General features: G+C 40.4%; 1 protein-coding gene across 2 annotated transcripts; it reads right to left on the reverse strand.

Annotated features, from left to right (window-relative positions):
• Window positions 1–479: 479 nt before the first annotated feature.
• Window positions 480–10571, reverse strand: dipk1aa (divergent protein kinase domain 1Aa). Of its 2 annotated transcripts, XM_088311579.1 has the most exons (7): window positions 10285–10571; window positions 10099–10175; window positions 5214–5348; window positions 3339–3446; window positions 2770–2946; window positions 2573–2704; window positions 480–1770 (listed from the first exon to the last, which is right to left on the reverse strand). In XM_088311579.1, exons 2-7 carry the CDS (start codon window positions 10150–10152, stop codon window positions 1090–1092), a joined length of 1287 nt encoding a protein of 428 aa, XP_088167705.1. In that variant the 5' UTR covers window positions 10153–10175; window positions 10285–10571; the 3' UTR covers window positions 480–1089. The 2 variants fall into 2 exon arrangements, with proteins under 2 accessions (XP_088167705.1, XP_088167706.1); XM_088311580.1 differs by lacking the exon at window positions 10099–10175.
• Between the last annotated feature and the right edge of the window lie 1205 nt (window positions 10572–11776).

Genomic DNA, 11776 nt, shown 5'->3' on the forward strand with positions numbered 1-11776 from the left:
TGCCTTGAAACTTTTGCCCATGTCGTTCATCAACTTGTTATACGCTGCGAAAGCGTCAGGGCTATTTGACTTTGGGGTGACAATTTAAAACCACTATCTTTACCGCTGAATTTAATTGACCTTTAATTATGTTCTTTTTGCACAATTCGCTGTTCTCTGACAAGGAGGTGAATGGAAAGAAAATGAAGCCCATGAACATTTCCATGCAACCACATCCAAATCTGCCTTTCTACAAAGCTTCCAGTTTTCTCTTCTGTCGTAGCAAAAACCAATCAAACAAAACTCGGTCTGAAAATGATAAATTGATTAATTTGAACAACTCGATTACAAAAGAAAGATAAAAAAAAAAAAAGTCACATTGGTGCTGCGCTGGTAGCTTGTTGTTAAAGAAGAGCAAATTGTGTTAAAAGCCCTGAACCAAATTAGATTTGAAACTTTGATTAAATAGAATATAATACAAATTGAATAATTCAATTGTAAAAGACAGCTTTAAAAAACATCACCAAACCCTTTGCGTTTTGAGGTTTTCGTTTCAGCTCATTGTTCGAAAATTAAGTTGTGCAACAAAGCACGTAAACAAATTAGGGCTGACAGTATTGATCAAATCATTTGAATTACTCAATTACAAAAGAAATCCAAAACTAAATCAAAACATTGAATGGCCAGAGTTATTAGTCTGTTGAGCTCCTTCGCCGAGAATAGAAAGTTGTGCAAGAAGTACTGAAACTCTTATTTGAATTTGAATTATTCAATTGCAAAAGAAAAGCCAATATGACCAGCTTATTTTGTTATGAATTCTCCTCTTCAGCTCCTCGTTAGAGAACAGCAAGTTGTGCAAAAAGAAAAAAAAGCCATACCACGTAACTGTTCAGCTGTTTTGTTATTGAAAATGTGTACACGAGCGTTCAAAAGTTGAAAGGTCAAATGAAGTTCCCATGTAAAAGTTACGGTGAACTTTCAGCTCAACCCTGAAATTTCAAGTCCATGGACCAATACCCAAAAATTTGTGTGACCGGTGTAATAATTTCATTAAATGTGCTCTTGTTTACATATTTTATCACAGCATTGTGAAATCCAACTTCGTCCCGGTCATGAGTCCTTCGTGTGCGAGATCTGTCTCCACAGCAGAGCCTTCAAGTTGTTGAGGAGCAGCGAGTGCTCCATGTTCAACTGGCTGCCGTCGCCCTTGAGAGCCATGCAGGCGTACAGTTGCCTCTCCAGCTCCTCTCGCAAGGCGGACGGCGCCCCGTGCAGCAGGTAGTCCTTCAGCGTACTGCACGCTTTGGCCAAATTGGGTCGGACGGGCCCCTCCCTGCAGCGTTTCTTGACGCCGTCGCACGACGTCCGGCAGTCTGCCCCGTACACGCAGTCGGCGTCCGTCTCGCAGCGCAGCGCCCGCATGCCCCGCCGAAACTGGCTTTCCGGCACCACGGCCCGGGTGTCGGTGAGACGCAGCTCGTGGCCGTCGGTGTAGCCGAAGCGGGCCGCCGCCAAGTCGCAGATGAAGAAGCTGCCATACGTGCCGTGGAAGACGTCCTCCACCAGCTCCAGGAGGCCCATGGAGATCTTGGCTTTGCGAGGCCACGAGGGGGCGAACCACTGGTCCATGGTGCGTTGCAAGCCCCCGGGGACCCAAGACACCAGCGGCCAGGGGATGGCGAAACCGTACAGGGGCCCGTGGGGGACCCTTTCGGTCATGTAGAGGTCGCCGCAGTAGCCGAGGAGGTGAGGAGTGTGGCCGCGCTCCTGGAGCAGCAGGCCCAGAAGCACCTGAGAGAAAAGCAGCAGCTCAACACACTGTGTCAACTCGCAAAAAAAATCCACTCACATGCTGAACACCAAATCACTTCAAGCGCCAACCTAAGGCCAGAGGTGGCAAAAGTATTCGCATTTTGTATTTAAATACAAGTACAGAGTCAAAGTACCGATCCTCACGGTCAAATGTTACTCCATTAGAAGTCAATTAAGTGGACAAGTCAAATTAGGACCCGAGTCGAAGTCTAAAAGAAAAAGTACTCAGAGGAGGCAAAAGTATTCACACTCTGTATTTAAGTACATGTACAGATCCCCACGGCACAATAATACTCGAGTAAATGCCAATTAAGCAGCCGTGTCAAATTGTGACTTCAGTAAAAGTAGCAGAGGTAGCCAAACTACTCAAACTTTGTACTGTGAGTAGTAATACGGATTCAAAGTACAAATCCTCGCGTTCAAATGTCAAAAGTCAAAGCAGCCAAATCAAATTATAACCTAAGTAAAATTACTTGTTTTTAAAAAAGTACTCATAGGTGGCAAAGCGACTAAAACGCTCTGCTTAAGTAGCAATACAGATGAAATTTTACTCCAATCAATATCAAAAAAGCCAAGTAAAACTACCTCATACTCAAATATAGCCAAAGTACTTAAGTAGAAGTACAGATCCTCATGTTCAAATGTTATTCCAATTAGAATCAAATCAAAGTCAAACGATGTTCATGCGTACATTTTCAGGTCAAGACAGAAACACGTAAAATCTACTCAATTACAGTAACAAATTATTTGCACCGCAAAGGAAATATTGATGTTATTGGACCTCATCGATCTGCAGGAGGGCCCACGTGGAGCGAGCTTCTGGCAGGGACACTTTTCCATCTTTGTTGCCGTCTGCCACAGACAGGATAACGCTCACCAGACCGCCGAGGTTGGTCTGATCGCCAAGCTTCGACTAGAAAGGTCACACGCACAAATTATATGTACCAATACTTTTTTGTTTGTTTGTTTGTTTTTTACCTTGAGGTGATTAAAAACCATCTCTCGGAACTTCTCCACTGACGTCCCTTTGGTGGGCGTATCGAAAACAGGCGCCTCCCTGTGTGGCTCCGGCTCCTCGCCCATCTCGTAGTGCGTCACTTTCCCCAAATGACAGCGAATGATCCCTTCGTGATCTCCCCAACTTCCCGTGTACACCTGATAAAAGAACCGTCTTTTCATCATGAATCAAACAGTTTTGCTCCAACCGACCAATCGGAGGATGCAAAAATGCTGCCGTTATTTTGTGGCAGGAAATTGAATCCTGAAGTAATCATGTTTAATTGACCTGGGTCAGCATTTCTGATTCTGAGAACCCTGAGTGGATTAGATTAACACGGCAACACAAAGGCTAAAATCTGATTGTACAAAAAAAGAAAAAACAAAAACAAAAATAAATCTAATCACCACGTCCACATACTAGAATCACTGAGGCCAAGAGAAATGCTACGAAATAAAGAGAATAGAAATAATAGTTATACAATTTTATGGGGCGAATATTATAATTTGAATTGTAACATGAAGGGCAAACTTTGCAGCTGGTTTCTTACCTGATTGTTTGGCAGCGTTGACAGACATCTGCTCATGTAGAAAGTGTCTTTATCACACAGGCTGCTGCAGGCCGAGCCGTCAATGATTCCTCGCTTGTATTTGTCACACTTGAAATTGAAGAGAATTGTTGTTGTCAAGTTTATTATTCACTGACGGGTTGCAAAGACCACAAAAAAAAAAAAAAAAGTTGACTTCCATCTTGCGGTCAAAGAAGCTAAAAGAACGAAGCACCTGCTGCCTTGAATGTCATGTCATGTCATTATCCACACCGCTTATCCTGTACAAGGTCGCGGGAGGGTTCTGGAGCCGATCCCAGCTGACTACGGGCGAAAGGCGCACGACACCCTGAACTGGTCGCCAGCGAGTTACAGGGCAGACATAGACACCGTCACTGAGTGGAAACTGATCCCACGCTGCCCGCACACAACTCGGGCGAGTGTAGCACTACACCATCAGTGACCCCTTGAATGTTTGGATGAAAATATTTTCATTGCTTCCGATCTGAGCTTTAGGGCAATTAAATGCTATGATAGGAATGTGATATTTTGTCGCATTGCTGCATGGATTATTATGATTATTAACAAAAGTGTATAAAATAAAGTCAGTATTTTTTTTTTTTTTTTTTTTTTTTTACAGAACAAAAGCCATATTTTTCCAACAATACTGCTCGTTTTGCTAATTTACCCATTGCGGGACTATTAAAGGACATCTTTATCTTTATGTTTTGTTTTTCCAGAATAAAGATCAGCATAAATGGAGTAACATGACATTTTTTTTTTTTAAATTCACTTATTAAAATAAGGCTGTCTTCCTTTGTCAGTCTTTGACTTATTACGACGTTATCTTGGAAAAATACAACCGTATTCTCTAAATAGTATAACTTCTTATCCAAGAAAAAAAAAACGTTTCTGTAAAGATTGACTTTTTTTCTTAAAAAAACAAACAAAAAACTTTAAATTCACATAATATTACAGTTCCCTAAACTATGTCAATTTATTGTTGTAACTTAACTTTTTCATCCCCACGGCATGGAGATTGCACAATTTGAATTAGATTTAATTAGAGAATAATGTAAAGGCAGCTTTTCTAAAACAAAAGGTGCAACATTAAAAGAATTAATATTCTCGGAATTTGCATGATAAGAAATTACTTTCTTCCCTCGTTCACTTAAATAAAATTAGTATTTCGACTTTATCTTGATAAATATGACCTTGTTCATAAGAGTCCGAAAAATAAGTCTTAGATTTCAGCTTATTCTCATTACACTACAATTTATTTTATCTTGAAAAAGATAAAAGATATTCATTTGTCAAAGTAGCCTTTCAGCGAAGGTGTTCGATATTTACAACCGAAGGCCTTCGCGTGTGAGAGGAAAGCCGACTACTGGAGTCATTTGACTCAGTGGAGGTGAATGGAATCAAAAAAGCGCCCTGACTGATGAACAAAAAATTGCCGGTAAATATAATAAAATAAGTTCCACCCGATGTTTTGGGGGTTTCTGGGTTTCAAAGCTGACACGAAGCATTTTTCAAACACAAGTCTTCTCTTGCAACCGGCATCATAAAACGCTCTCGCCTCCGGACCTCTGAAAGGCCGAATCTTCATATTTGTGGTGCTCTCAATAGACTCCATATACGACCAAAACGGATAAATGCCTCATTTTGTATTTTCATTTAAGCGGTGAACCTTGAGCGGCAGCTTCAAGTTAATAAATGAGCTAAACTGCAGTTACCATTCTATAAGACAACACTGACCCAGATAACCAGCCAACATAACATTGACAAGCCGTCCCAACGTTGTGGTGTGTTCATTTCAAAAATTAATGTGGATCCCGCAATGTAGTCACAACAAGCACAAGCCAATCGATAACTCACGATGGCGGTTTTGCACTGGTGTCCTCTGCACAGCTCCGTGTAGGCCGAGTATTGCACGTAGAGTACCCAACTCCCCACCAGCACCGTCAGCCAGGTGAGGAACAAGTACTTCACCCTTACAAAGGAAATACGAGCCTGCAAAGAGAGACAGGAGCAATACCATAATTTCATATTTTTCCTACCTCAATTTTTATCCCCTGATTTTCCGTGCAAATCGGGTGTTTATATGTATTTTAATTCATGGTAAATGTTCATAAATGCACATTTTGTTCCAGTTTATTTTTTTTGATATTTTTGCTTGTACATTTGGTTTGTGGTTTTCCACATTTTTGTTGTATTCTGATTATTTTGCGAATTATTGTCAAATTTTCCAAAAGAGTGGTGACTTGAGACAAGTGTGACCCAATGTAGGAATTTTCTGAGAGGTAGTTTTGACACCCTTTAAGTGATTGGTATCTGAACATAAATAGTGCAGCAACACATTTAGACACATAACAATAGTCACGGGCATATATTCTTTATCTTCTGCGAAGAACGACTATTACTGCCATACTGAGAATCCTAGAGGAGTTGAGTCTCCTGTAAAAGAGTTACAAAAAACGTTAAATAATATATATTTAGATCTATTTAATTTTGCATTTAATGTATGTTTTGACAGAGTATCATATCATACGGTCCAATTTTTCTCATTAAAAGGTCAAATTATTTGAGATACAAATTTCAGATTTACAAGTGAGGCCATGAAATGAATTACACTCATATCTCAACGCACCACTACATTTTCTTTATTATTGGCAGACTTCTGTTCATACGCTTGATGAAACATTTTCACCGCGTGTTCACTCTTGATCACATAGGTGAGTTGCTATGGTAACAGCATAAGCATTTTCGATTGCACATGACGGCAACGGTGACTTTATTGACCTTTAACCAGTCTTAGGAAGACGATAAAAAAGGTCAGGCCGTGCACATCATACTATTTGTCACTCACTTTGAAAATCTGATTGGTGCCTTTGTCACACATCAGGTCTTACAAATTTTTGTTAGTCAGTTTGGCATTTTGGAAAGTTAACACATGATAGACCATTTTGAAAAATAATCATAACAATTTGATCCATCCAGCATCCGAGCAACTTATCCCCACAAGGTTTGCGGGCGTGCCGTCGCCTATCCCAGCTGTCTTCAAACAATAAGTGTGGTACACCCAACTGGACTAACTAAAAACATCACAGTCTGTATTTTGACCTGTTGACGATAATATTCTCGCTGCCCACAACCTGCCTTGATTAATTGTTTTGTGTTTGCAAGCTGCACTTGCTACTCTTTATTCTATTCTATTATGAAAAATATTTTGTTAGTTATGATTGTTTTACGTTTTTTTTCTAACCCTTGAGAATAAAATTTCGATCCTTCGAGTGACAAAAGCATATAGATTTCCCAGCAGAGGTGTCAAAAGTACTCATGTTCTGTAAATAAGCGGCAAAGATACTAGAGTAAAACTCATAAGAGTAAACGTATAAAAGTGACCAAAAAAAATATTTTCATTTATCTCAATGCATTCTATTCACCAGAGATGCAGATTATTAAACCCATTTTGTGCAAATTGCTACAAATGTATTTTGCACAGACCAACCTTTATGATGATAGAAAAATGCTGACATGGGCGGCATGGCCTTGTGAGGACAAATATGAAATGTGATTTGTTAAAGAAATGGCCCTATCGCTGATACAGTTGAATTTACACGGACCAGCCCAGTACTACTGATGCTGAAAGTCTTATGCAGATTAGATTGACGTGGAAACACAGTGGCTGAAATCTGATTGGACAGAAAAAAAATGTAACGTCCACATACATGGACTGGAAGCAGAGCAGCTGAGAAAACTGCTTCAAAGTGAATATTATAGACTGTTGTGGAAAAATACAATTTCATGGAATAAATGATGTTGTTCAAGTACTTGATATTGCATCTTTTTTAATTCAACTCGGTTCCCAAATCCCAACACAATATGTCCTCAATAAAGCAGTTTTATTATTTGAGAAGCCATGATTATTCGACTGCAGCTTGAGTGAGAGGAACTACATTTCTATTTTAGTTCTTGAGTTAAAAAAAAAGGCCTAGGAAACTATTAGTGTATTAACAACTCAAGTCTCGGTCGTGCTAATCCACTTCTTTATAGATTAGAGGCACATGACCTGTTGTAGAAATGTCATGAGAACTTGGACTCTATGAAACGCAAAAGAAGGTGAAGGAAAACCAGATTCTCTCCTTTCATCCATTTGACCCATATAGCTCTTTAAGAGCACTTTTGGGATTGCGACTTGAAAGGTAACTCGGGCTTGGAAAGATGAGCATGTAAAGAAAAAAAAAATGCTGGCCCTGCGGGGACCGAAGGTATCATGGGAGACAATAACATCACACTCTCACTTCAGACCTCCGTTGGCTGGAATTGTTTGCTTTCGCATTGAATCTGATGCAAACAATATAACATAACAATGGACGTGTAGTATTTGCATGTATGAAATGCATGTGTTGTTCATCCGCAACATAGACACTAATATTAAGAGGGCAAGTGAAATGTATACAAAACGATCATCCTTCACCGAGAGTTGTTTTAAAACAAAAATCCCAAAAACATTTAAAGCTCATAGTAAAATCCATGGACTCACTTATAAATGTCCTAATTTTGATAGAAAATCACTATTTTTTACGTCAATAAACGAAGCCAATAATCAGAAATACAGTCTAAAAATTGTTGATGTGGTACAATAGTGCTTTTCTATTTAAAAATAAGTATAGGTGACCTTTAAACCTTTGCATGGTGGTGTAAATATATACGCAACTATGTGTTTTCATGGAAAACAGAAAATGGTCTGGGTGACACTATAGACTTTGAAACAACTTTCACTTTTTCCTAGCCCTACTGCCATTATGCTCTACACCGTAGTATCTGTGAATTTGAATACGTGTGGCTTCAAACAGTAAGGCCTCGCCTGGTGAGTGATTTGTGCGTCAGTGAATTAGAGTGTAGTTGGCTGTTCCAGTCTCACTTTTTTTGGTAATTTTTTTAGATATTCCACTTACTTCAATCATTTGAGCCCTCAAAAAAAAACTCAGTCAACTTAGGAGTTAAAAGTGTATAACAAACATTTATTTCAATACATTTTGTTTGTCTTTAACTGGAACTGAAACGGACCCCGATGCAAAAAAAGGGTCCCCTAGCTCTGCCATTGGAGATAGGAAACTAGAATAAAAAAAGAATTTTGGGGACAAAACCAATAAAATGCAATAAAAGCGGAAACACTAATAACGTGACAGAAGTGTACCTATGAAAAACCCATCCAAAGAGGAAACTTTAGTGGAGATTTTCCAACCACATGAGGAACCTCAAAATTACGTGGCAAACCAAACCAATATTCCACCGAGCTGCTCTCTATGGAAAAACATCGCAAACAAATAAGCAAAACCACATCACAAATCATTCTGCATTCAATAACTAGCCGTGTTAATTTGACATGAGCGTGGTTAGCAAAGCAAAGACAAAAGGCCATCAGTGTCTTGTTCACATGTTGCTGAGCAACCTGTTTCTTAGAGAGCCGAGGAGGTGACAATGTAAAAATGAATGTTCACCATTTTTTACTCTCCTCACACCTATAAGTTTTACATTTTGCAGAAGGATCGTTTACATTGCTGTTTGTCTCTCACCCTGGCTCCCGTATTTTAGTCTTGTTAAGAATGCATTAAAAAAAAAAAAAATATATATATATATATATATATATATATATATATATATATATATATCCCGGGAAACTCGTCCCTGTTCCAGGAGTGGTGTAATAAAATCCAAATTAAAAATTGGTCATACCCCCTTTTCACACTGCACTTACTGAGTGTAAATGCGTCGCACCTCAATCCAACGATGAGGACAGCATGCATTGCCAGTGTGCCAATATGATGCTGATGAAGCACCACACCAGGAAGTAAAAATTGAGATTTTGTCATCGATTAGACAGTAACTTGACAAGGTGCAGCTTTTACTGTTGCAAAAGCAAAGCCCGCACTTTGTTATTTTGAGGGTGAGGAGACAAGCAGCAGAGAAAAATAATGGCTTGCCGGGAACTTGGATAGTTTACTTGTAAATGAGTCCACCAAAATATTGTTCCGCCAGCTTCTCTCCAATAGGAGGCGCTTGTCTGATCTCATACTGCCGGCGCTCTCAAATAAACCATTTCCCAATTTGAGGCGCCGTCCAGCAACGCTTCATTCTGCGGTCCCTGCCCCCACACAATGAATGGGTTTGATGGCGACGCACTGCGCTCTGCTAAATGCAGTGTGAAAAGGGCTTGACTGACTAACATTTTCCAAGCATTCTCCTGGAAGGATTCGTCTAGGATCCGCCGCGGCTCCGTCGTTATGTCCATTTTGCAACTGTCTGATACATAGTGAGCAGGCGCGACTTACAACCTACAACTCTTACTTCTTCTCGCGCACTGAACAAAGCAATTGCGATTGTTGTTTGTCTGGTTTTACAGTAACAGGGAAAATATCATTTGTAATCTGTCTGTCATGACACCAGTCCTGAAAACCTTTATGACACATCTTGTATACCTTTAGCTGTAAAATGTTGACAATGCAGCCTCCAGCGCTCCACTCGTGACTCAGTCTCTACACTTAAACACTGTCGTTAAACTCTTAATCTTTGATGTGATCATTAAAGCTTTTGGGTGAAGAACACAGTTCTTCATCGGCATTCCTCGGGTATTACAAAACCGAGGAAAAACTCACTAACCGCCAGCTGTCAGGCTGATGTGACATATTAACACACGTTTCTGTTTCGCATTCAAAACACACACACATCACCCCCAAAAAACAGCAAGCCGTCTAACCTGGAAATAGAATGACTTCTTCACCCAGGCCCGTGGAAACAGCCCCTTCGCCATCACAGAAATAGATCATCTCAAAACTGGAGAACATCAGTCAAGATCAGCCACCGCAGTATCAAGAGTCTCGCCTTGCATGCGCATGGGAATAGAATGCACAGTATTTCATATCACAAACGTTGCTTTCGTCACCGTGTGCGTTGCGGTGCTGTGCTCAGTCTGTCTGCACATTGGCAGCTTCTCTCCAGCAGCTGCTTCTCCCAGGAAAACCCAAGTTTCCCAAGCAAACCCGCTCGACCCAAAAGCAGAAAACAGCAGCACAGGATCGAGTCAGTGCGCAGGCGCGATGTTGAAGAAGCAATTAAAAACACAAGCTAGGATCCAGTCTACATGAAATCGATTCGAAACGTGTGTGCAAGAGTGCATTTTTCAGTGGCTCACGTACTTGAAAATGAAAGAAAATCGCGTAACGTGTTAGTTTGAAGCTGTTTGCTTGTGTGAATTAACTTCCGTTACCTTTCACAATAAAAGCATTATCGTTCCAACAGCACTTCCGCGAAAGGAAAAATGCTATAGTATCAAAATGAGTATTCTTTTTTCTTCTACAACTGTGTAATTTGATCACGTTTACAATAGAAAGCGATTTCTTCACTGCATTAAGAAAATCAGGATTGCCAAACCCAGACATCTTCCAGAGTTAAAAAATAAATAAATAAATCCTATTTTACGTGTGAACTAACTTCAATTCTTGGGTCAGAATAAAAGCAGTTCCACTTTAATACACTCAATTTCCTAGAGCACAAAACAATTGGAGATCCAACAAAGTGGTGTACATAATGAAGCCCAAAATCAATACACAATATCACAAATCAATATTCCTTTATATTTAAAACATACTGGATGACTTTTTCAATCCAACTGCTGCAGAACCTCCGCTGTTATAACAAACAATCACGGACCTTATGTATGGCGTGTGCTTTTCCACAAAACTGTTGAATAATGTCCATGGGATATAAATTATAAAGTACACTACAATTTATATAGGTTAAGACGTCCATCCATTATCTGTACCGCTTCTCCTCACTAGGGTCTTGGGGGGCGCTGGAGCCTATCCCAGCTATCTTCGGGCAGTAGGCGGGGGACACCCTGAACTGGTTGCCAGCCAATCGCAGGGCGCACTTATACGAACAACCATCCGCGCTTACACTCATACCTAGGGGCAATGTAGAGTGCTCAATCAACCTGCCATGCATGCTTTGGGAATGTGGGAGGAAACCGGAGTACCCGGAAGAAACCCACACAAGCGCGGGGATAACATGCAAACTCCACACAGGAAGGCCGGAGTCGGAATCGAACCCACAACCTTTGCACTGTGAAGCCATTGTGCTAACCAGTCGTCTAATGTGCTGCCCATGGTTAAATAGTCATGGATTGAAAATTGGTTTTACAAAATGGTAAATTGGATTACTGCTTATGTGCAGTGACATGGAACGTACACTTGATGCCTGGGTGATGGCTGATTTTGATGCACCTGAAAATGAATTTATGGCTGAGTAAGAGAGGGATGGGGCTGTGGACGCCCGTTGTTTAAAGTTTATGACATCTCTATCACAGACGGATGCTCCTTCAGCATGCATATTAATCCACGATCGTTGCCATATTTGCCCTGTGATAGTTTTGTCAA

The sequence above is a fragment of the Idiotropiscis lumnitzeri genome, chromosome 12 (assembly GCF_059441095.1).
Source record: "Idiotropiscis lumnitzeri isolate Australia: NSW breed Sydney's pygmy pipehorse chromosome 12, RoL_Ilum_1.0, whole genome shotgun sequence".
Classification (NCBI taxonomy): domain Eukaryota; kingdom Metazoa; phylum Chordata; class Actinopteri; order Syngnathiformes; family Syngnathidae; genus Idiotropiscis; species Idiotropiscis lumnitzeri.